The following is a 27,539-nucleotide window of genomic DNA, read 5'->3' as shown; positions in this document are numbered from 1 at the left end:
ATATGCATAAGTTATAAAAAGAAAATAAATGAAAAAAAAAAAAAACTGAATAAATAATCTCTCTTCCACCTTCATCATCAGTTCATCTGGCTAGATGGATGGCTGCACTTATTGTTCCATTCGTGCGTTACTTATTCTACGAATTCTAAGGAGTATCGGCAATCTTCTGCTGGATCCAATCCATGAAGTGTTGTGTGCTCGTGTAGACACCGGGGATTTCGGGGCGGGCACAACCAATGCCATATGACACGACACCAATCAAATAATAGCGTACATTGTTCTGGTAGGGCTAGAGAGTGGGAGAAGAGAAATTAATTGTGATTGCTTTCACTTTAACCAGGTGGTTGTTCTTACCTCTGGTATCATTAGGGGACCACCAGAATCTCCCTGGCATGTATCCTTGCCGCCCGACAATACACCGGCACACAGGACAGCACTGTCAAATTGATTTTCGGTAAACAGACGATTTTGCTTCTGATAACGATCGCGACACACGGCATTGTCGTAGACGGGAATTTGAAGTTCTTGCAAAACATTGGCCGACACACCGCCCTCCATGGTCTTGCCCCAGCCAACAACAAATGGTGTGTGCTTGACATAGGATTTTTGTCGTAACGCTGGGGTTGTGGGCATACAAATGGGGGAGATGAATTCTGAAAAAGTCGTAAACAAAAAAAAATGGTTAATTTTGTTGCAAAAAAAAAAAAAAAAAAAATAAATAAATAAATAAATAAAATAAAATAATAAACAAATAAATAAATAAACAAACCAGTAAAGAAAGTTCTACAGTCGGGCGGGGCCGATTTTATGATACCCTACACCACTTTGGTAATTTAGTTGAGCTCCCCATAAGAATTAAAAGTTTTTATGGGAGAATTCAATCATACACGCTATGATTATAATTATAATTTAAAATTCAAAGGACTAAATATGCCAAAGCATTTGTATCTTTTAAATTCGGACTTGTATTGCCCATTCGGTGCAAAATTAATTTGAAATCAGATAAATATATATATATGGGAGCTATATCCAAATCTGAACCGATCTCAATAAAATTTAGCAACGATACTTCAGAGCTGTATTTGATATATTTCCCTGAATATCGTTGTTCGGGAGTGCATATTACGGCTGTGGGTAACAAATACAACAAATCGGATGAACAATATATATGGGAGCTATAGCTATATCTGAACCGATTTCGATCAAATTTTGCATACTTATTTTCAGGCCTAATTTGGTTGTAAGTGCAAAATTCCATACTATTCGGGCTGATATTACACGTTTGGTGCACAATAAAAGGCAAATCGGACGAAGATATATATGGGAGCTATATCTAAATTTTTACCGATTATCTCCAATTTCAATAGGGTTCGTCCTTGGGCCAAACAAATGTTGTTTGGAAAATTTCATCTCAATCGGATAATAAATGCGACCTCATTTTTGTTCACAAGAATACATGGACGGACGGACTGACACGCATAAATCAACTCAGAAAGTGATTCTATGCAGATCATCAAAAGGAACTATGGGTCTATCTCGTTTCCTTTTGCCTGTTACAAACAAGTTCGGCCGGGCCAAACTTTTAATACCCTCCACCATTTCGAAGGAAATTGAAAAATTTCAAAAAACACAAATCCGAAAACTACCACTTAAATTAAAACTGTTATATGGGGACTATACGAAGACGTGGTGGACCTGTCTACGAAATTTGTTGTCATAGGCTGTAGTGTCCATTACGAACTTCAAATACGAAATTTGTTACAATTACGATGAATAATGTCGCAAAAATCATGAAAATACGGAGTATCGGAAGGTACCGAAGACGTGGACCTGCACAGACAATTTTCTGTCTTGGGTTGTAGTGCCCATTAGGATCTTCCAGCAGGAAATTTTGAAACAATTTCGGGAAATAATAATGCTGAAATCATCAAAATACCGCATATCGGGAGGTATCGTTATATGGGGGCTATACGAAGAGTTGGACCTGCATACAAAAATTGTTGTCATAGGCTATAGTACCCATTAGGAATTTCCAGTACGATATTTGAAACGATTCCGGTGAATAATGTTGCTGAAATCATCAAAATACCGAATATCGGGAGGTACCGTTATATGGGGGCTATACGAAGACGTGGACGGCTTTCGTTTTACAAGCCGTCCTTGAGACAAAATGTGATCTAAATCTTGAAAATGTGATCTGAATCTTGAAAATGGGATCTAAATCTGGAAAATAGGATCTAAATCGTCAGAATATCGATAGGTAAGGTAATATGGGGGCTATAAAAAAGTGGACCAACATGACCCATTTATGAACCCAGCTTGCCTACTGACAAAATACACACGTGTGTAAATTGTTATCCTTCCATCTCAATTCGTTCGTAAGATAGCGTGATTAAAACCGACAGACAGGCAGATGGGCATGGCTTAGAATTTTATGCTGAATATACATATACTTCGTTGGGTCTAACCATAGAATGATGGAGGCTATATAAAACCCCATTTGGAAATGAGTTTGGGAATTATAATCCTGTTCCTTCTTCAAATTATCCTTCTTCTCTTATTTTCATCATTAGCTAAAAGAACTCAACTTACCTGTAAATTCGACATTACGTTCCAGATATAAAATGGCAAGATCACTGTGGCCATTGCGGGCATTGTATTCAGGATGTTTTTCGCTCTATAATAAAAAGATATAAGAACTATTTATAATATGCATTACTTTTAAAGAAAATCTTCGCACACTTACCCGAACAACATTTATATCAACCGTGCGGGCCTCCGTTTCTGTCGACAGATCATGTTCACCCAGGCGAACAAATTTCCTGCAAAAAAAAAAAAAACAAAGAATTTTTACAATTTTAATGTTCTCCCAAATATCCTCCCCTTTTGATTCTTACAAATCTCTCCTCAAACAATGGGCAGCAGTCACCACATGGCGAGCCGTCACCAAGGCTCCGCCACACTTGAATGGTGATGGTGACAATTGATCATCATAACCGATCAGGGCAACCCATGGCCAGGCCCCTCTTTTACTCACTTCACCACCAACGATTTTCTTATACGAATTGCTGGTGTAACCACAACCCTCTTCGACGGAGGGCAATCGACGGGGTATAACATCATTGTTTTTGGTAATGGGACTCGAGGTGACTGGCTGCGCGGCTTGAGGACAGCAGACCAGGGTATTGGTACCACCACAGATGGTATTGGAAATACGTAGATAATTGGTGAACACCGGATCTGTTTGCTTGATTTGTAGTTCTTCAACCAATACCGGGCAATTGATCAGGGTGACACAGGTGCCCTCACGACTATCGGGTCCGCGGCAGGATGTGGCCTTGTTATCGATGGTGGGAATGGAAGGTGCAATGCTGGGTGCTGGGGTAGGTGGCGGTGTTGGACGCACAACTGGGGCCTGAGTAACGGGCTGTACCGGCGATTGTGTGACGGGATTCAGAAAGGGATTTGTGGGATTAATATTTGGCCGCTGGGTAGCGATGAAGGGATTAGTTGGAGCTGGTGTTACCGGCCTTGCGGTTTGACGATTGGGTCTTGTTGTTGGTTGCGGTTGTGGTGGGGGAGCTGTTATTGGATTTGAGCAACATACCTAAGGGACATTTTTATATTTTGTTAATAACATCAAGGGCGGATATGTGATTGACAACTTACCACAGGATCACCATTAATGCTCCTTGTGCCGCACGCCCTTTGTGACTGTATGACATATTGTTGGGCTTGTCGTTGATTGGTTGTTTGAAAAGCATTTGCTATCTGTGGACAATAGCTTAGGGTTACACACTGCCCGTAGTAGTTTTCAGGTGTAACACAGTATTGAGAATTGACTGGAAGAGAAGAGGGTGGAAATAATATAATTAGTATTGACAAATACAATTACGAGAATAAATATAACAAGTAAAAAAACATAAAGTTCGGCCGGGCCGAATTTTTAATACCCTCCACCTTAGGGTAAAGGAAACATTAGAACCCATTGTGACCCACAAACACCAATTTTTAGACATATTCGTGGGAAAATGTGGCAGAAAGCATCAAAATATCGAATATCGGGAGATTGGCCTTGTTATACAAAAACGTAAACCTATACATACAATGTTTCGCCAACGGAGCTAGAACCCATTAGGACACACAAATACCAATTTTTAGACAAATCCGCGAAGAAATGTGGCACAATATCATCAAAATACCGAATATCTGGAGGTACCGTTATATGGGAGCTATACCAATTCGAGGACCTATATATGCAATGTTTCGCCACCGTAGCCAGAACTCATTAGGACACACAAATACAAATTTTTAGGCAAATCCGTGAAAAAATGTGACAGAAACCATCAAAATACCAAATATCGGGAGGTACCATTATATGGAGGCTATACCAAATCGTGGACCTATATATGCAATGTTTCTCCACCGGATCTAGAACCCATTATGACCTACAACTACCAATTTTCAGACAAATCCGTGAAAAAATGAGGCAAAACTCATCAAAATACCAAAAAATCGGGAGGTAACGTTATATGGGGGCTATACCAATATTCAATACCAACCTTCCTAGACACAATACAAATTGTTCTGCTAAATTTTGACGCTCTACGTCAAATAATGTGGGCTATAATGTGGGACGGACATCGTTAAATCGACTTAGAATTTTATGCTGATTATGAATATGTATACTTTATGTGGTCTACGACGAATATTTAGGGATGTTACAAACGGAATGACAAAGTTAATATACCCTCCTTTCCAAGGTGGAGGGTATAAAAATTAAACCGTACTGGGAAGAAGTCTACACAATTCTGTGAGTAAAAGTAAGTGCAAGGTTTAAAATTCTGAACTATAGCGATTCTGTTATAACTAATTTATCCGACCATGAACCCGTAAAAGTAGGGGTGCCAATATGTTTGGACTTAAAGGGTGAGATGAAAAAAAACTGCAACGAACTTCAGATTGTTGTCATTTGTAAGCCACTCATCCGACAACTGTTAAAATTATTTAATTCTCATTCAAATGTTTACAAGCCTACAGAAGCATTTTGGTGCGAATTTTCCAGAAGAAAAGTTATTCGTGATGGAATTCAAGCGTGATAGTGCGATTTTTTTATATTTGGCTGGAAAACTACAAGTGGCTATCTTTAGTGCACTCCAGCATTTAAATGTGAATAAATCTGTTGTGTCTCGTACCATCGCTCGTTACCGTGATACTGGTAGCGTAGCCCGACGTCAAGGAAGTGGACGGAAGAAAACAGCAACATCAGCAGAAATGGTTCTGAAAGTAAAGAAGCGACTTGATCGAAACCCACGTCGCAGTGGCCGAAAAATAGCTCGTGAACTGAACATATCGCAATATTCTATTCGGCACATATTGAAAAATGAGCTCGGGGTAAAGCCATTGAAATTCCAAAAAGTGCAGGAACTTGCACCGCAACAGAAATAAAATAGACTCAAAAGAACTAAAGAGTGGCTTCGCTTGGCCGAAAGTGGTGAACTGCCGAATTTGGTTTTCTCCGATGAGTAAACATTCGTTGTCCAGCAGTTTGTAAACCAACAAAATGATCATGTTTACTTGCCAAAGAGGTCAGCTGAAAATGTGCACCAGAACTCAAGCCGATGGCTGCTCTCTTAATCGACCGTGACACCAGAATAAATGCCGAATATTATCACGAAAATAATCTGGAGGGTGTATTAAAGCCTTGGGCACGCAAACATTTTGGCCGCAGATCTTGGACATTCCAACAGGACTAAGCACGCGCCACCCAAGAATGGTTACAAAATGAGGTTACCGGCTTCATTCCATCTCACAATGGCCACCAAAATCTCCGGATACCAATCCGTTGGACTATTGTGTCTGGAGTATTTTGGAAAGCAAGGTTGATACCAAAAAAATACCAAAGTGTCGATCACCTCAAGCAAGCGCTTCGCCGGGAATGGACCAAAATACCGCAGAACTACATTCGGGCAGCGTGTGATGGTTTCATTGGCCATTTGAAGGCCATAATTCGCCATAATTTTTTATCTCACCCTGTATGTGAAATCGGCCGAGAATATATATGGGAGCTATATCCAAGTCTTAACCGATTTCGCGAATCAGAATAAATTCCGAATATTATAGCGAAAATATTTTGGAGGGTGTATTAAAGCCTCGGGCACGCAAACATTTTGACCGCAGACCTTGGACATTCCAACAGGACTCAGCACCATCGCACCTAGTACGAGCCACCCAAGAATGGTTACAAAATGAGGTTCCAGCGCACAATGGCAACCAAAATCTCCGGATCCCAATCCGTTGGACTATTGTGTCTGGAGTATTTTGGAATGCAAGGTTGGCCATTGGCACTAAAAAATACCAAAGTTTCGATTACCTCAAGCAAGCGCTTCGCCGGGAATGGGCCAAAATACCACAGAGCAACATTCGGGCAGCGTGTGACGGTTTCATTGGCAGTTTGAAGACCATAATTCGTGCCAAAGGCGACCAATTCGAACAAATCTAAACTTATTCTAAAATTTGATCCTGTTTCCGACATTTTTTGCTTTCATTCAATAGAATTAAAAAAAAAAATGTAAAAATAATGGCGTTTTACTTTTTTGCAGTTTTTTTTTATCTCACTCTGTATATGGGAGCTATATCCTAATCTGATCCGATCTCGATAAAATTTAACAGGCATATTTTTGAGCTCCATAAGTTATCTGGCACCAAATATCATTCCTGTGTAGTGCATATTACGCACATGAGGGGCTTTTCGAATAAAACATATATGTGGGAGCTAAAGCTATATCTCAGCCGATTTTAATCAAATTTGAAGTATTTGTTTCTAGGATGAATTAAGTCGGAGTTTCCAAAATTCAGTTCCTTTGAACTGATATTGGCCATTTGGAGCGCAATAAACTATATATCGGATAAAGATATATATGAGAGCTATATCCTAATCTGATCCGATCTCGATAAAATTTAACAGGCATATTTTTGAGCTCCATAAGTTATCTGGTACCAAATATCATTCCTGTGTAGTGCATATTACGCACATGAGGGGCTTTTCGAATAAAACATATATGTGGGAGCTAAAGCTATATCTCAGCCGATTTTAACCAAATTTGAAGTATTTGTTTCTAGGATGAATTAAGTCGGAGTTTCCAAAATTCAGTTCCTTTGAACTGATATTGGCCATTTGGAGCGCAATAAACTATATATCGGATAAAGATATATATGAGAGCTATATCCTAATCTGATCCGATCTCGATAAAATTTTAACCAGCATATTTTTGAGCTCCATAAGTTATCTGGTACCAAATATCATTCCTGTGCATAGTGCATATTACGCACATGAGGGGCTTTTCGAATAAAACATATATGTGGGAGCTATAGCTATATTTCAGCCGATTTTAATCAAATTTGAAGATGAATTTAGTCGGAATTTCCAAAATTCAGTTCATTTGAATTGATATTGGCCATTTGCAGCACAATTAAAATGAAATCGGTTAAACAAATATATCGGAGCTATATCTAAATTTGAACCAATTCTCACCAATTTCAATAGGGTTCGTCCATGTCAAACAAGTATTGTTTGCAAAATTTCATCTCAATTGGATAATAAATGCGACCTGCATGACCTGACAGACGGACGGACGGATTGACATGCATAAATCGATTCAGAAAGTAATTCTATGAAACTCCTCAAAAGTAACTATGGGTCTATCTCGCTTCCTTCTCCATGTTACAAAACAAATGCACAAAGACATAATACCCTTACCACTATATAGTGTGGGGTATAAACAGATTATGATTTAACATTGAGTACGTTGCGGAAGTGTTTGGGTTACAATCAAATTAGCTATTTTAACATGTCAACTCTTTAAACATCCGCAACTACAACATTATACTTCAAATTCCGCAATTTTCAAGCAATCTTTGTCCCCCAAAACAAGATTTAGTTAATATCATTTTTCTGTCTTAAATAAAATGAATCACTTTTTTTTTTAACGAAATAGCAAACTTTCAAATTCCTCAAAAAAAAAAAAAATGTTTATTATGAATCATTCGCATAAAGTGTATATTAATTTATTTAAAAAAACCTGTCCGTACGACCTTGCTATACTTATTTAATTTGGTTATAAAATCCTGCATCAATTATGATGGCCGAAAAGAAAAAAAAAATACCCCAAGAGTTTGTGTCTTAAGTCTTTTTCTAGGAATTAAAGAAGATAAATGAGGGAGCATCTACGAATGACGCTTGTGTCTTAAGTCTTTTGTTGACTTTCAACACTCAAATGTAATAACAACAATCACTCGCGAATCGTGAATCCGGCATTCGTATTCAAATAGAGTTATAGACTCTTGCAATGTACTCTCTTAGATTGTTTCTCTTTTCCATTGTTGCTGAATGACATCCACATCCACTCATGGTTTTATTCTCTTGTGTTGTTATTTGAGTTTATTGACAAAAATTCAAGCAGAAGAGAAATCGAAAATGCATGTTTAAAGCAGAACTGCTCAAAACCGTGTGCTAGCACATGAGTACAAAAAAAGAGATTATTTAAGAGAAAACAAAAATGCTAATTTTCTTTAAAATCTATCCATTAAATTCAATTGTTTTTAAACTTGGATGTTGTTCAAAATTAAATTATAATAAAGCGAATTATTACAAAAAAATTTTAAATTATGTTTTAACACTAGTTTTTTGGATGATTAAAAAAAAAAAAAAAAAAAAAAATCTAAGAGAAATTGGACTGGTGAGCGAAGTCTGATTTTTGAGCAGCGCTGTTTAAATTAATTGAATACCCTCTTGGAATTGTTAAGTTTTGTTTTTTTTTTTCTCAAGGTCATGGTATTTGGTGGTACTCTTGAAAAGTGAGCAAAAGAAATTCCACTCGACACCTCAATTGAATTTTGATGATGGTTTTTTTACAACAAATGTTTCCGTAATATACCACACACACGTACAGACATGGAGCCAATCGCATACACACACACCCGTTTTGAATTTCAAAACAGTTCACTCTACATGTTTGCCATCATGCCGATATTTATTACCTCTAATTAACACGTTTGTCAAGTTCTACGCTGTGGTTTGTTTTTTTTTTTTTTTTTTTAATTTGTATTCAGTTTTATTTTTGCAATTGATTTCAGCCTTGATAATGATTTTGTGTGAATTTGTTTTTAATTTATTGTCAATTTTGTATTTTATTTTTTTTCATTTCATAATTCATATAAACCTGTTGGTGTAATTATAGTTGGATTTTACAATGAGTAAAAAAAACATTTAATAACCGCATCTACATTTTCATGTGAACAACATGAAGAAAGAAAATGGGAAATGTGGGCTGAAAAGTCTTAAGCCTGAAAGATAAGACTGCAAATTGTTATAATTTGTGACTTTTTGGTAATTACTCAGAAAAAGTCCAGGAAATTTTTTAAAGCCAGTAACTAGTTACGAACTGAAAATATCATACCCTGCACTTGTTAAATATGAAGTTGGATTTTAAGCCAAACATATTTATTTAAAATATTTAGAAGTTAAATAGGGCCACTAGCTGTTAGTTTGAAATTTTGTACGTGAATATTTAGGAAGTTCATATCAAAGATTCTAAAACCATATTGTGGCCTAGAAAGTCTAACTCTACCGGGTGAGATAAAAAACTGCAACAAACTCAAACGCCATCATTTTTACATTTTTTTTTTAATTTTATTGAATGAAAGCAAAAAAAATGTGGGAAATAGTATACAATTTTAGAATAAGTTTAGATTTGTTCGAATTGGTTACCTTTGCCACGAATTATGGCCTTCAAACGGCCAATGAAACCGTCACACACTGCCCGAATGTTACTATGCGGTATTTTGGCCCATTCCCGGCGAAGCGCTTGCTTGAGGTGATCGACACTTTGGTATTTTTTTAGTGCCAACCTTGCTTTCCAAAATACTCCACATTGGTATCCGGAGATTTTGGTGGCTATTGTGCACTGGAAATGAAGCGAGGAACCTCATTTTGTAACCATTCTTGGGTGGCTGAGTCCTGTTGGAATATCCAAGGTCTGCGGCAAAAATGTTTGCGTGCCCAAGGCTTTAATACACCCTCCAGAATATTTTCGCAATAATATTAGGCATCTATTCTGATGCCACAGTCGAATAATACGAGCGGAGAGTGACAATCGGCTGTTATGGCGGCCCACACCATCACCATGGCCGGCGCTTGATTTCTGGCAGCCAACCGAAGGCGCACATTTTCAGCTGACCTCTTTGGCTAGTAAACACAATCATGTTGTTTGTTTACAAACTGCTGGACAACGAATGTTTTTTCATCGGAGAAAACCAAATTCGGCAGTTCACAACTTTTGGCCAAGCGAAGAAACTCTTTACCTTTTTTTGAGTATATTTTCTGTCTGTTGCGGTGTAAGTTCTTGCACTTGTGGAAATTTTAATGGTTTTACCCCGAGCTCATTTTTCAATATTTGCAGAATAAAATATTGCGATATGTTCATCTCACGAGCCATTTTTCGGACACTGCGACGCGGGCTTCGATAAAATCGCTTCTTTACTTTTCGAACCATTTCTCCTGATGTTGCTGTTTTATTCCGTCCACTTCCCTGACGTCGGGCTACGCTACCAGTATCACGGTAACGAGCGATGGTACGAGACATAAAAGTTTTATTCACATTTAAATGCTGGAGTGCTCTAACGATAGCCTAGCTTGTGGTTTTCCAGCCAAATATAAAGAAATCACACTATCACGCTTGAATTCCATCGCGAATACCTTTTTTTCTGGAAAATGCTTTGTATGCTTGTCAACAATATAATGAGCTGTCACTTGAATAACATTAACAGAAAGCAGTCTGAAGTTGGTTGCAGTTTTTTTCATCTCACCCTGTATTGTGTCGAACTGCCGTCAATGGGACCAACCATTTATTTCCAATTATCTGCTGTTGTGAATGTCGTCGCCGTACAATGGGCTGTGTTTCTTACAATTGACCAAGTGATGCAGATAGAAACAAAAAAAAAAATATTTGTGACGACCCTGGCCCCCGCTGAACCTACCCCAGCCCACGTCGTCACAGTGTCTGTGGTTTGTGTACTATAATTGTACTAAATTTTACTAGATTTGGTAATTGAGGAAATTGAAGACTAGGATAGATAGAGGGAGATTGTTTTGGATATGCATACCAAATTCTATTAGAAGAGATAGAGCTGAAATTTGATGATGTGGTCACTATTGGTTTCTAGGGTTTACCTATAGAGACATTGAAATAGTTTTGGTTAAAAGAAATTGGATGTAGGTGCATTGTGCAATGTTTTGCTAATATCCTCCTCGGTAAACTTTAAAACGATAGATTCTGAATAAATTTTAGTTTAAAAGGTAAAAATTTTTCTATTATTCTTTCCGACATTAAAATTTTTTATTTAACCTCATGCTCTCAACTTTCGGTTTCGGTTTGATTTTAGTACTCCTGTAATAATATTTTATATTTTCCTCAAATTGATGTTGAGCTATTCTATGTGCAGTTATCTGTAAATTTTCCCTAGGCCCGCAACTTTTCAACTCATGTATTAGCCATTACAAACATTTCATTTATTTTTCTCGCCACTATAACCGGTTATACGAAATTACATACATTTACAGACCGTTGATTACGAAGGTCTGTGAAAGTAAATGTATATTTGAGAAAATTCGACCCTGAACAAAACTTCTCAAGCGAAATAAGCGTTTAATGCCATAATTACAAATGCTAATTTTTTTTAATATTTATAAATTTATGATTTGTCACTTTTCCGTTCTCCTCTCTGTAAAATGTTATGTATTCGAAATGATTTTCAACTTTCATTTTCTATAACTGTTCTGTCATCAATTGGCTATTTATAGTGGCGATATTGTTTTTCTAAATTAAATTTTTTTCTAATCCATTAGTCACAATTCATTTAATCGGACATAGCGACAGACGGACAGACGGGCAGACGGACAGATAGACACGTGCTTGAAATTTAAATACGAGAATGCGTTAAGGCTATCGATTGTCATTCAATTGAATTTTCAACATGAAGATCATTGATCTGCGAAGTACGCTGTGAAGGTGGAGGAGAACCACGCCAACTAATTAGATATGCAAGTTACGCTGTCAATGTAAGTTACTATGTTATTATGCGATTGGTGTTCCACACAAATAATGTATGGGATAACAACAACAACAACAAAAAGGAAAAATAAATTATCGAGGCCAGGGAAGGGAGGTAAACGTGAAATGGGTTCTTAAAAAAAAAAATTGACCAATGATAAGCAATGGGAGGACTTTGTTGTTCTTAGATCAATAGGTATTGAATATTAAAGCGGCATAAGCCATAGAGAGTCCAGATATGAAGGGTCTGCTGAGCATTGACTAACTTTTCTATTAACCAGTAAAGACAGGTCAAAAGTCGGACGAGACCAACTTTATTAATAGGGCTAAATTAACGTTTATATTGGGAATGGATGTGAAGTGGTTCGTACGAGTATGAACTTTTTTGAATGCTTTGGAGCACTTATAATTCGGAATCAGAGGCAACTATTACATGGGATGTATACCCAACTCTAAATCGATTTCCATCAAATTTGGGGAGCGAGTTCTACCAAATATTATATCTACTTCCAGGACAAATTCAGTTGGATGTGCAATTTGGGCTGATATTACATATTGGGGGTCAAGTCGGATGAAGATATATATATGGAAGCTATATCATAATCTGAACCGATGTCAATAACATTTGGTTATTTCTGAGCTGTATCTGATACGAATGTCAGGGACTTAAACACCAAATCGGATAAAAAATATATATGAGAGAGAAAATCGGTTTGGATACAGCTATAGCTTCCATTTATATATTTCACCCGATTTGGAGGACTTAAACCTCACATTTGTAAAATCCCCTTCACAACATAATATATGAAGGCAGATATCAGATACAGCTCAGTAATACCTCTGCGAAATTTCATCAATCGGTTCAGATTTAGATATATATATTTATCCGATTTGACGTTTATTGTGCACCAAATGGAATATCAACTCAAATGGAATGGAGAAGAAATAACTTTAAATTTGGTGAAAATCGGTTCAGATATATCTATATTTGAAATTTGAAGTTCTTGCTTCTCCATCCCATTTGGGTTAATATCCCATTTGGTGCACAATAAATGTCAAATCGGATAAAGATATATATGGGAGCTATGGACCGTCTATGGAGTAGGTTTCGAAGGAATTTGCCAATATTGTATATTTCGTATCGGACCTTAATGAATATGATATAAATATTGAGACGTGCCAGATTTGGACTATACTGGCTACTTCCTTCACTTTATATGAGATATGTGATAATAAAAATATTGGTGAGCAAAACTACAAGAAAATCGAACATTTATATCCATTTTTATGCGAAATCATAAAATCCATATTCATCTCAGGTTCCTGGTTGAGAGAAATAATTAGCTATAGCAAGTTTTAAGGAATCGCTGACTTGTTTCGCAAGTTTTGACAGATAAAAGTATTGAAAATTGTGGAAGCGGTTCGCAGATATATATCATCTTCACAAAAGATCTTGCGTTAGCAAAAATATCTGTATGTATGCAATTTGAAGAGAGAGTTGGATGCTTATGTCGCATTCTTTGAGCGTTTTGGTTTTCAAAATTTTGACCCTTTGTGGGGGAGGTACCAGAAGAAATGGCCCGATCTCTACCATTTTTAAAACGGATCTTGGGTTGATGGAAATATTGAGATATACCAAGTCTGGATGGAATCGGATTTTAATTTCGTGTTTTATGGGCTTCATGGGTATTCCAAATTTTTTACCCTTGATGAAGTGGACCGATTTTGTCCATTTTCGCACTTGACGTAGAATTTATGGAAATGTAAGGATTTTCAAAGTTTGAGCAAAGTCGGACCATCCTTTCTTCTTCTGTGCAGAAAAATATTTTTTTAAAATTTCGAGCTTTGTGGTGGTGATACCAGATGGAGTGAACCGATTTTGCCCATCTCCTAACTGGATCTAAGTTTGATAATAATATTACTATATACCAAGTTTGGACCAAATCGGATGCTCCCTTAGAAAGATACTCCCTTAGGACGGACATCGCTAGATCGACTCTAAATATCCTGAAATGAATTTGGTCCAAAGAGACCTAGGCTCTAAACCCGTTATTTTGATAAGAAATATTTTGGCCGTATCAAATGATATGGCTGAGGATATAAAAAAGCGTAATACGAACTTTTGGAACTAATGTAAAATTTTAAGGTGGACTTTTCGCTGATGAAGTAGCGGTCACTTCCTGGTCTTTATATGAGGGCTGTATTGTAAAATTCCAAAATGTCTCTGTGTTCAAAAAAATACAATAAGTAAAAAAGCTGTAAGTTCGGCCGGGACGAACTTTGAATACCCTCCACCATTTGGAACAAATTTGGCAATTTTCTAAAAAAATAAAATCCGTTAAAAATTCTGTTAAAATCGAATGTAGGTCAATAATGTCGATAAAATCATTAGAATACCGAATATCGGGGGTACCTTTACATGGGGGCTATACGAAGACGTGGATCTAGATGGCCCATTTTCTCTCTGAGGCTGTAGTATCCGTTACGAACTTCAAATACCAAATTTGAGACAATTCCGGTAAATAATGTCGCTAAAATCATCAGAATACCGAATATCGGGGGTACCGTTATATGGGGGTTATACGAAGACGTGGACCTACATGACTCATTTTCTGTCTTATGCTGTAGTATCCATTACGAACTTCAAATACCAATTTTGAAACAATTCCGGTAAATAATGTCGCTAAAATCGTCAAAATACCGCAAGTCGGGAGATACCGTTATATGGGGGCTATACGAAGACGTGGACCTATATAGCATATTTTCAATACCAAAAGTCCTGCAGACATAATTCACATTTGAGTAAATTTTTATTAACTTACTTCATTTTGTTCGGAAGCTAGAGTGGTTTCCACAGACGGACGGACATCGCTAAATCGACATAGAATTTTATGCTAATCCAGAATATATATACTTTGTGGGATCTAAAATTTATATTTCGAGGTGTTACAAACAGAATGACAAATTTAATATGTCCTTCATACTAGATATTGCGATGTTGACATATCGTAACTATCTTCTGATAGTAGAAGTCAAATAAATTAAAATAAACATCACTTCTGTCCACCCAACCGAGTTTATTAAGTTTTCATTTCAAAATAAATATTGTATTCCAATTCTCATTCATTCTCTCATCACATATTTCATTCTTAGTGTCGTGAATATGTCACGCAATGGTCCGCTGAGAAATGATCTTCCTAATTTGTATTCCTGTAATTGTCGGCTGACATCATAAAATTTTTTTCTATATAGGTATGAGAAAAAAAAAATCTTGACTATTTTGAAATGCAAACAATTAAATATTGTACGTTTGTTTGTCTGTCTGTCTGTCTGTCTGTCACAAAACTTGTTTCACTGACTAATTGCCGTTAATTTAAACATTTAAACAATAGTTTATAAATAATTGTTAAGGCATATGCAACAACGTCAATTGTGTTTGGCCAAGTGTGGAACAGTTCAATTGATCTGATTCGATAACATCGAACATGAATTAAGGCAATGACAGTTGATTTCAATTAACATCACTGGTTATTAAATTCATAATTTGTCTAACAGTTCTATTTGAAGAGGGCAATTCAGGGCGATTTTCTCAAGAAATGTATTGTTGGATCTTATTTTTGCAGAATATCCAGACCATACATAGTATGGAGGATATATAAAGTTCGTCATTCCGTTTGTAAATCGTGGAAATAATAATTTTATATATTCTTGATCAACTTAAAATTCTAAGACGATTTAGCCCTGTCAATCCGTCCGTCCGTCTGTCTGTCCGTCTGTTGTAATCACGCTACAGTCAAAACGAATTAAGATAGGAAGCTAAAATTTTGCACAGATTTGTCTATTGTCTGCAGGCAGGTCAAATTCGAATATCGGTCCACGATATCGTAAAGCTCCCATATAACGGTACCCTCCGATATTCGGTATTTTGATGATTTTAGCCCTATTTTTTTAACGGAATTTTCTGAAAATCCACACACGAAGTTTCTTGTGAGTACTTTATCCCCAGGAAGAGACTTATATATATATCGGTCCACGATATCGTATAGCTCCCATATAACGGTACCCCCCGATATTGGACATTTTGCTGATTTTTGCTACATTTTTCAATGGAATTGTCTCAAATTCAACACAAGTGGTTCTTTGTGAGTACTTTACCCCCTGAAAGAGAACTGTCTGTATAGGTCCACGATATAGTATATCCCCCAAAGGTACCCCCGATATTTGGTATTTTTTCAATGGAATTTTCTTAAAATCCATAAAAGGAGTTCCTTGTGAGTACATTATCCTATAACAGGGAATTGTCCATATAGGTCCACGATATCATATATCCCCTAATAACGGTTCCATCCGATATTTGGTAATTTGATGATTTTAGCGCCATTATTTACCGGAATTGTTTGAAATTTCGTATATAATGTTCGGAACAGCTAAGCAGCCTATGACACAAATAACTTATGCACCACCACGTCTTCGTATAGCCACCATATAACGGTTTTCATTTGAGCGGCATTTTCCGACGGAATTTTTTTGAAAATGTTCAAGTTTGTTCCAAATGGTGGAGGGTATAAAAAGTTCGGCCCGGCCGAAATTAGCTTCTTTTATACCCTCCACCGTAAGTTTGTCTTTCCGTTTGTAACACCTCGAAATATACATTTTATACCCCACAAAAAAAAAAAAAAAAAAAAAAAAAAAAAAAATATATATATATATATATATATATATATATATATATATATATATATATATATGTATATATATATATATATATTCTTGTTCAGCATAAAGTTCTATGTCCATTTAGCAATGTCCGTCCGTCTATCCGTCTGTCCCTCTGTCGAAATCACTCTAGCTTCCGAACGAAATGAAGTAGGTTGATAAAATTTCACTCAAATGTGTATTAAGGCTGCAGGACTATTGGTATTGAAAATGGGCCATGTAGGTCCACGTCTTCGTATAGCCCCCATATAACGGTACCCACCGATATTCAGTAGTTTGAAGATTTTAGCGACATTATTTACCGGCATTATTTCACATTTCGTATTTGAAGTTCGTAATGGATACTACAGCCTAAACCCGAAAATTGTCTGTGCAGGTCCACGTTTTTTAACCCCAATGGTACCTCCCTATATTCGGTATTTTATTTATTTTACCTATTTTATAAATAGAGTTTTTTTCAAATTTCGTTTTTGAATATTATAATAGCTCATGAAAAAAATTGCCTATGCATCGTCGTATATATACGACTACAATCGGATTTTTAAGATTTTAAGAGAATTTTTAACGGATTTTATTTTGCTTTTTTTATTTTTTTTGAAAATTGCCAAATTTGTACCAAATGTTGGAGGGTATTCAAAGTTCGGCCCGGCCGAACTTAGCTTCTTTTTTACATGTTTACTGTTTCATCTTAATACCATTTGAATCACTGTTTTCCAAAAATGGGGGGTTTTTACCTCCCATTTGGCACGAAATCCAAAAATTTGTTTACTTAGATGAATGTGAATGAAAATATTTGATATTCTCATCTCACCGTGCCCTGACTTATGAAGTGAATAAACAAAACACACCTTTGTGGTTAATTTACATGAATGGCTTAATAACAATGATCTGACGTCAATACGAATCAAAAGCAAATGGTTGGCCACGGTTCTAACTCACCACCTGCTAACATGGACAGCTACATATATCAATTGGCTACTGGCGGCACTGGCTATGCGGTTTGTATGACTCGTGACTGTAACAAATCAATGTAAACTCAATTACAATTTTGTAATATTTAATTAATTTATCATGGTTTGAGATGGTGAGAAATTGATAATGTTGGAAAGAAACGGAAAATAATGACGTGAAATATTGGTAGCGCGACATAATTGTTAGGGGTCACATTTGGCCGAATAACCCATTAAAAGGTAATGTAAACAAACTGCCTCCTACGTTACCAGTAGAATGAAAATAATGGATTATTAATTAAACAGGTTATATAGTAACAGTCGGTTATGCTGACAGATGTATACCCCCCAACCTTGAGTTATAATTATTCTAACTGTTGACACTCTATGGGGGTCGTTCCGAAACAGTTGGCCGCATCTGACCTAAGACTGATAAAAATAATAATGAGATATGTGCAAATTTTTGAAAAATGTGGAAATAGGTGTGAGATACCAGATATAGCGGACTTCATGTAATACAGATAAATTTCGATCAATTACATATTCATATCAGATTCTTGATTAAAGGAAATTTTTAGATATAGCAAGTTGTGAAGAATCGCCGACTTGTTTCGCAAGTTATACCAGATATACTATATTGGAAATTGTGATCCTTTGTGGGAGAGGTACCAGAAGAGGTTCGCAGATTTATATCATCCTCACAAAAGATCTTGCGTTAGCAAAAATGTTTGTGTGTATGCAATTTGAAGAAAGTTGGATGCTTATGCCGCTTTCTTTGATCGTTTTGTTTTTCAAAATTTTGACCCTGCGGGAAAGTACCAGAAGAAATGGTCCGATCTCTACCATCTTTATAACAGATCTTGTATTGATGGATATATTGATATGTACTATGTCTGAATGGAATCGGGTGAGATGAAAAAAAAACTGGAACCAACTTCAGACTGCTGTCATTTCGAAGCCACTCGTCCGACAGCTGTTAAAAATATTCCAGAGACAGAACATTATATTGTTTACAAGCGTACATAAGCATTTTGGTGAGAATTTTGCAGAAAAAAAAGTTATTCGTGATGGAATTCAAGCGTGATAGTGTGATTTTTTTATATTTGGCTGGAAACCAAAAGTGGTTATTGTTAGAGCACTCCAGCATTTAAATGTGAATAAATCTCTTGTGTCTCGAACCATTGCTCGTTAACGTGACACTGGTAGCTTTTTCCTACTTTAAGGAGATGGACGATAGATAACCGCAACATCAACAGAAATGGTTCGAAAAGTAAGAAGTTACGACTTGATCGAAACCCGCGTCGCAGTGATCGAAAAATGGCTCATGAGCTGAACATATCGCAATATTCTATTCGGCAAATATTGAGAAATGAGCTCGAGGTAAAACCATTGAAATTCCAAAAAGTGCAAGAACATTCACCGCAATAGAAAGAAGATAGACTTAAAAGAGCTAAAGAGTTGCTTCGCTTGGCCGAAAGTGGTGAACTGCCGAATTTGGTTTTCTCCGATGATAAAACATTCGTTGTCGAGCAGTTTGTAAACAAACAAATTGATCGTGTTTACTTGCCAAGAGGTCAGCTGAAAATGTGCACCTTCGGTTGGACACCATCGCCGCCATAACAGTCGATTGTCGCTCTCTGCTCGTATTAATCGATCGTGGCATCAGAATAAATGTCGAATATTATCGCGAAAATATTCTGGAGGGTGTATTAAAGCCTTGGGCATGCAAACATTTTTGCCGCAGATCTTGGACATTCAGGACAGGACTCAGCACCATCGCACTCAGCACGTGCCACCCAAGATTGGTTACAAAATGAGGTTCTTCGCTTCATCATCATCAGCGCACAATGGCCACCAAAATCTCCGGACACCAATCCGTTGGACTATTGTGTCTGGAGTATTTTGGAAAGCAAGGTTGGCACTAAAAAATACCAAAGTGTCGATCACCTCAAGCAATCGCTTCGCCGGGAATGGACCAAAATACCGCAGAACAACATTCGGGCGGCGTATGACGGTTTCATTTGGCCGTTTGAAGGCCACAATTCGTGCCAAAGGTGATCAATTCGAACAAATCTAAACTTATTCTAAAATTTGATGCTATTTCCGACATTTTTTTCTTTCATTCAATAAAATTTATAAAAATTAAAAAATTATGGCATTTGACTTTGTTGCGGTTTTTTATCTCAGCCTTATATGGACATATATATCTTCAAACGATTTCGGGGTGATTGTGCACCAAATGCCCATATCATTTCAATTGACCTGGAGGTGTTTGGCACCTCCGATCAGTCAAGAAGCAAGTACATCAAATTTGGTGAAAATCGGTTCAGATATAGCTTTAGCTCACATATGTATGTTTCATGCGATTTGGGGTTTTAAATCCCTCACACGCGTAATATGCACTCCACAAGAATGATATTTGGAATCAGATAACTTAGGGAGCTCAAAAATACCTCTGTCAAATTTTATCGAGATCGGATCAGATTAGGATATAGCTCCTATATATATATCTTTATACGATATCAGGTTTATTGTACACCAAATGGGTAATATCAGCCCAAATGGACTGAATTTTATTAATTCCGGCTGAATTCATCCTAAAAGAACTTCGAATTTGGTGAAAATCGGTTCAGATATAGCTATAGCTCCCATATATATATATATTTTACCCGATTTCAAGTTTTTTTGTGCACCAAATGGCCAATATCAGCCCAAATAGACTGCATTTTGGCACTTCCGACGGAACTCAGCCTATAAACAAGTACTTCAAAGTTTAGTAAAAATCGGTTCAGATATAGCGGCTATAGTTCCATGAATAGAAACTGAAGCTTATTTATGAGCAGTTTGGTTATTCAAAACTTGGACCCGTTGTGGGGGAGGTACTAGATGGAGTGGTCCGATATATTTCGTCTTCACACCAGACCTTGCGTTGGTAGAAATATTGGGATATGCCAAATTTGAAGACAATCGGACTTTTATTTCACATTTTATTAGAGTTACAACTATTTCAAATTTCGACCATTTGTGGTACTCCATGGAGAGTAGGCTGATGTTGTCCATTTTCCCACCTGACCTCATGTAATAAGAAGGTCCAACCACATGAATTTCTTACATCGTATCATTTATTATCAGCTGAATCCCATCGGGCACCTTCCCCACAAATTATCAGAAATGGAAATTAAAATAAAAATATATTTTTTGTAGCATACTGACAGCAATATGATTGACAATTTCTAACCTGTTGGATCGATATCAAAATTGATTCTTTATAAATTAACCTAACTTCAAAAATATCAAATTATGTGGACACATTTCAAAATTTAAATAGCTAAAGAATAGGTTAAATGAGATGAAGCCTAATTTAAAAATTATTTTCTCTGTTTTGTTAACTCACTTCTCCGACAGGTGGCCAATGGAAATTTATGATGTTTGCATGTTTGTGTCTTAAGTCTTTCGTTTTATTTTTTTCTTCTTAAATTCATGCCATAGCGTCAGATTGATTGTTGTTGTTCGACATGCTTATTTTCATAATATGATGAAGTCACGAATGGCTAATGCTAGCCTAAACGATTTTAAGTGGTGTCTTCTTCAAATATTTCCAAATATTATGAATCATCTTTTGATGGAAATGATAGATAAATAAAAATATTCGAAATTTCCGATACAAGTTTGGGGGACAAAAGTTGTGATCCCGACTGCAAATTGCCGAAAAATGTCTTAAGTTAAGACTTCCAACTAGAACGCAATTTTAAATAAAATACAAATATTAAAACAAAAAAACAACAAATATTTAAAGAAACAGATTTTGTACCCTCAGTCAATATCGGTTTGGTCAGATATAACTTGACTTGCGTTATGATTATTCAAAATTTTTACCCTCTTATTCAAGCCTTTCAAAAATTAAATAAAAACAAGTAAGCAAAGGCTACAGTCGAGTGGGGCCGACCGTTGAATACCCTACAACACTATAATAAATGATACAGTTTATATAGGCGAAATACTCGAAAGAATTCCACAAGACATTGTGACAAATAATAAAAGAAAACCATCAGGTTTCTCTAATTTTCGAATAATAGCAACTTAAACTAATTTTCTCATTTCCAATTTATTGGTAAATGGTCTTCCTAGATCTGGAACCAATATTTTCCAAAGACCTATAATATCTTAGAAGTGGCAAAAGATTAACATTTATTATTGGTTTTTGACTGAAACGCACCAATATGAGATACAGACATTTGACTATATTCTTCAACGAAATCAGCCTTAACGAAATATTCAGAAGTGCGCCTTTCCTGTATTTGTGAATTCACCAAAAAGTCACTGGAATGGACATTTTCGTATTTTGTCTACAAAAGTTGGCAAACTATTTCACACAATGAATATATTTGGATGCCCATCCAAAACTGCTTGGCTTTTGGAATGTCCGATAACCCCCATTCAAATGTGCGTGAGTATCGGGCGATAATTACGATCTGCTGACAATTTTGCAGTTTTTGGTCCATTTCAACCCCTAAATATATGGCGATCATCTCCAAAAAGAGTAGGCTTCTATTATGCAAAATTTCATAAGGATCGGGCCATAAATGCGATCTGTATATGATATCCTGATATCCTAACTACTTAGTTTTGTTAGCTGTAGAAATATTACCAAATGTTTAATTCAGAATGAAAATATGCCAATAATATGACAAAATTGAAAACATATGAGAAAATGTTAGAAAATCAATATTTTAATCTTTAGAGAGATATTTTTATGCGATTTTTTAGACGTTTTTTATTTCCTGCTAAGAGGCCATTCTGAATTAATGACATCTATATATGACATCTTTCAAGCATATCTTCTTGGATAGACATATATATCGAACATATTTTGCTATATATCCGATTTGTGGTATGTTAACATCAATGTAAAGATCAGAAGTAACCTTGTCATGGCTTCGCGATTTCGCCGGGATTTAAAATATTCGCGGTTTAATGAAATATTTTGAATTTTTTCAACAAAAAGATATGGTCTATTTTACCCGCTAAATATTATCCGATGACCGTCAAAATTGGTAGGCTTCTTCCCCGCCCTAAACTCTACCTACATGCGAAATTCCGCTACTGCAAAATCCGACATTTTTTCAGTATCTGGTCCATTTCAATATTATGCGATCATCTTCAAAAGAAATAGGGTTCTATTCTGATCTTAACCCCACCTCCATTCTAAATTTCGTGAAGATCGGGCCATAATTGCGACCTGTAGAGTGATTAAAAATTAACATGGACAGACGGACGGACGGACATACATAGCTAGATCGACTCAGCTCGGCGAGCTAGGAAGATCCATATATACTTTCCTATATGGGAAACCAATATTTCGAGGTGTTACACAAATTCTGGCCCAATCAAACTTATAATACCCCCAACACATAGTGTTGTAGGGTATAAAGATCGAATACTTATTTACAGTTCTACAGAAATAATTGTTAGCCGACAAATTCCATATTAACCTCAGATCGCTGGTTGCGATTTTCTTTCGCGTATTAAGAAAGACATAGTTTTTCAAAATGTTCACTCTTTGTGGAGAGGTAGCCGAAAAGGTGTGCCGATATCTACCCTCTCCCAAGATCGTGTGTTGATAGAAATATTGGGTTGCGATGAGATTTTGAAAGGAATCGGATGATCATTTCGCGTTTTATAAGGATCGTGGCTATTCAAAATATTGAGCCGTTGTTGGGGAGATACCAGAAGCAGTAGACCGATATATCCCATCTTCACACCAGATCTTGTGCTAAAAATAATATTGGGATGTATGAAATTTGAAGGCAATCGTATGCTTATTTAGCATTTTATGAGAGATATTAATTCAAAATTTGGATAGTTATTCAAAAAGAGGTGCCAGGAGTAGTCCGAAATTGTCCGTTTTTGCACATGATCTAACACTGACAAAAATATTGGAAAGTTTGCGAATGATGCTTTCGTTTTGGCTGTATCGAAAGATATATAACGTCAGTGGCCATATGACTGAGGGCATTAAAACACGACCGGTAGAAGACTAATGTAGAAATGGAATTGTTTCTCTGGTTGTATGATGTGAGAGGCCGCCTTAATTGAAGTAGCGAATGCCCTCCACATTCGCTACTTCAATTCTAGGTAATAAAAACTGGTACCGATTCCTGAATTCACGAATTCGTACTAGTTGGGACAATTGGGTCATTGCACCAACAAAATAAGATACTTCTAAGAGGAACAGATATAGCCCATCTTCAAGTATAATCTGTATTTTAAAGCGTTCGTGTTTTTCTTCGCAAGATTTCTTATGTGAGATCTTATATAAGTTTTGAGAAGGCGCCGATATTGTCCATATACAGGATGTTGATGTTAAAATTATTCCAGCGACAGCTAAATATATTGTTTACAAGCGAACAAAAGCACTTTGGTGAGAGTTTTCCAGAAAAAAAAAAAGTTATTCGTGATGGAATTCTAGCGTGATGGTGTGATTACTTTATATTTGGCTGGAAAACCACAAGTGGCTATCGTTTGAGCACTCCAGCATTTAAATGTGAATAAATCTTTTGTGTTTCGTACCATAGCTCGTTACCGTGATACTGGCAGCGTAGATTGATGTCAAGGAAGTGGACGGAAGAAAACAGCAACATCAGCAGAAATGGTTCGAAATGTAAAGAAGCGACTTGATTGAAACCCGCGTCGCAGTGGCCGAAAAATGGCTCGTTAGCTGAACATATATTGCGATATCCATTCGGCAAATATTGAAAAATGAGCTCGGGGTAAAGCCATTGAAATTCCAAAAAGTACAAGAATTTAGACCGCAACAGAAAGAAAATAGCCCCAAAAGAGCTAAAGAGTTGCTTCGCTTGGCCGAAAGTGGTGAACTGCCGAATTTGATTTTCTCCGATGAGAAAACAATCGTTGTCCAGCAGTTTGTGAACGAACAAAATGATCGTGTTTACTTGCCAAAGAGGTCAGCTGAAAATGTGCACCTTCGATTGGCCAGAACCGCCATAACAACAGATGGTCGCTCTCCGCTCGTATTAATCGACCGTGGCATCAGAATAAATGTCGAATATTATCGCAAAAATATTCTGGATGGTGTATTAAAGCCTTGGACATGCAAACATTTTGGCCGCAGACCTTGGACATTCCAACAGGACTCAGAACCCTAAAATGCTTACAAAATGAGGTTCCTCGCTTCATTTCCAGCGCACAATGGTCACCAAAATCTCCGGATACCAATCCGTTGGACTATTGTGTCTGGAGTATTTTAGAAAACAAGGCTGGCACTAAAAAGTACCAAAGTGTCGATCACCTTAAGAAAGTGCTTCGCCGGGAATGGCCCAAAATACCGCAGAGTAACATTCGGGCTGCGTGTAACGGTTTCATTGGCCGTTTGAAGGCCATAATTCGTACCAAAGGTGACCAATTTTAACAAATCTAAACTTATTCTAAAATTTGATGCTATTTCCGACATTTCCAATGAAATAAAAAAAAGTTAAAAAGCAGTAAGTTCGGCCGGGCCGAACTTTTAATACCCTCCACCATTTGCAGTGAATTTGGAAATTTTGAAAAAATAAAATCCTTAAAAAATTCTGTTAAAATTTGAAAAATACCGAATATAGCCGTTATAATGGGGTCTATACGACGTGGACATACATAGGCATTGTTTGTCATAAGCCATTAAGCAAATTCGAAACTTGAAATAAACGGCGAATAATGTAGCTAAAATCATCAAAATATCGTATATAAGGAGGTGCCGTTAAATTGGAGCTGTGCGAAGACCTGGACCAGCATAGACAATTTTATGTCACAGGCTGTAGCATCTATTACGAACTTCAAATGCAACATCTCCAACAACTTCGGTGGGTATTGTACCTAAAATCGTCAAAATACCGAATATAGGGAGGTACTGATATATGGGGCCTATACGAAGACGTGGACCCGCACAGTCAATTTTCTGTCACAGACTGTAGTTCCCATAACGAACTTCAAATACCATTTTTGAAACAATTCCGGTGAATAATGTCGCTAAAATCATCACAATACCGAATATAGGGAGGTTCCGTTATATGGGGGCTAAATGAAAACGTGGACCTACATGGCCCATTTACGAACTTAACCTGCCTACTGGAAAAATAAGCATGTGTGCAAAGTTTTAGCCATCTATCATATATTTTTAATATAATCCTTCTCGAAGATTAAAATGTCTTCGTCAAATTTATAAAAAATCGATTCTGAATTGGATATGCCTGCCATATATTAGTTCCCTCTGAAACCAAATTATAACTGCTCTAAAGCCAAATATTGATAGATGGTATGATCTACTTCAAATAAATTATTTTGTTATGGAAGCGCTACTAAATATGCTTAGGAGTGTTGGGTATCATAAAGTCGGCCCCGCCCTACTTTTGGCTTATCTTTACTTATTTTAATTTATTGAAATCACACGTGTAGAAATGTACTGTGCACTGTTTCAAGGACCTCACATAACATCCTTTCTCACTCGCAATTGTTCATATATAAATCTCAACAACTCTCCTTCAGATATTGGGATAACAAAGGGAAAGATTGTCAAAGTGGATTTAGATCAACGAGAATTTCATGAAGTAATGGGGGACAATATGGGTCATTATTCTGTAAAGATCCACTTAAGTTTTCCTTTAAACCTTAGGATATCAAGGAGTAGACAATTTCTGCGACCAATGTAACTCACAGTAATTATGATGAGAAGAACAAGGCGATGGCGCCCCACGTTGGGTGCCATATACTAAACTAGAAAAACTAGAAATTCTTTTTAACTTTTTTCTGTTTGATAACACATTCTCGTCCCATAGACTTGAATCGTTTTCAATACCAAATTCGAAAAAAATCACACACACATTTTGGAATATATAATCGAAATTTTCAAAATACTTGTGTGTGTGTTTTTTTTTTTAATAATAACAATCACAATACAAAAACAAAATGTTTGCCACTTAATTGAGATTCAACCGGTTTGGTTTTCAAAACCGTTTAAAATTAATTAATTGAAATGAGTTTATTTTTATTGTTGGCATAATGAAGTAATCCAGACATCGATATTAATTTTTATATAATCCACTTGAGTAGAGTAGGGACTTTTTTTCCGTTTTTTTTAACACTTTTGGTGGGATTTGGACTTTACCTTGTCGAAAATTACGCTGGCACAATACCGGCACTGTTATGCACGCCAGAACAATTAACGCCACTTTATGGCAGCCGATGAACGCTCTCATGATGTCTAATTATTTTCGTTGCTTCTTTTTTCCGTTTTTTCTATTTATTTTCTTTTGATATTTTCCAACTTGCTGCTTGCTGGAGAAGGAATCTGAACACTGAAATTTTATTGACTTCCCGATTTAGAGGTGTTAATTGGCACAAGAACAACTACACATAAACACTAGTTTTATCATTCCTTGTTTTTTTTATATTTTTCTTTCCAAATATTCTAGAAATACTGGTATTTCAAATGAATTCGTTTAGAACAACTTAAATATTTTTATTTTTATTTGTTTTGTTTTTTGTTTCTATTTTTTTTTGTCAAATTATTTCAACATTTTTCAAATATTTGATAAAAAAAAATCTTCCAATTGTTTTATTTTTCTCACGTCAAAAAATTAGTTTCGATTTAACGTGGCCTTTAGCTCTGCCGCCACTTTGGTTGCTTGCTTGTGTTCGAGTACGCGTTTATTTTGAAACTGATTTTGAGTTTCTTAAGTCGGATCTAGAAGAAGCGTTACTCGTGCTA

The 27,539-nt window shown here is 36.4% G+C and overlaps 1 protein-coding gene across 2 annotated transcripts; it reads right to left on the bottom strand.

Annotated features, from left to right (window-relative positions):
• LOC101893837 (venom serine protease Bi-VSP) lies at positions 1–27,539 on the bottom strand. Of its 2 annotated transcripts, none has more exons than XM_059131748.1 (8): positions 27,400–27,539; positions 26,937–27,106; positions 3,670–3,842; positions 2,898–3,607; positions 2,747–2,822; positions 2,593–2,677; positions 355–653; positions 1–289 (listed from the first exon to the last, which is right to left on the bottom strand). In XM_059131748.1, the coding sequence occupies exons 2-8, from the start codon at positions 27,025–27,027 to the stop codon at positions 146–148; spliced, it is 1,578 nt and encodes a 525-aa protein (XP_058987731.1). In that variant the 5' UTR covers positions 27,028–27,106; positions 27,400–27,539; the 3' UTR covers positions 1–145. The 2 variants fall into 2 exon arrangements, with proteins under 2 accessions (XP_058987731.1, XP_058987730.1); XM_059131747.1 differs by having other exon boundaries at positions 2–289; positions 26,937–27,178; positions 27,400–27,522.

The sequence above is a fragment of the Musca domestica genome, unplaced genomic scaffold (assembly GCF_030504385.1).
Source record: "Musca domestica strain aabys unplaced genomic scaffold, Musca_domestica.polishedcontigs.V.1.1 9, whole genome shotgun sequence".
Classification (NCBI taxonomy): Eukaryota; Metazoa; Arthropoda; class Insecta; order Diptera; family Muscidae; genus Musca; species Musca domestica.
This window is presented reverse-complemented; position numbering and strand designations above follow the sequence as displayed.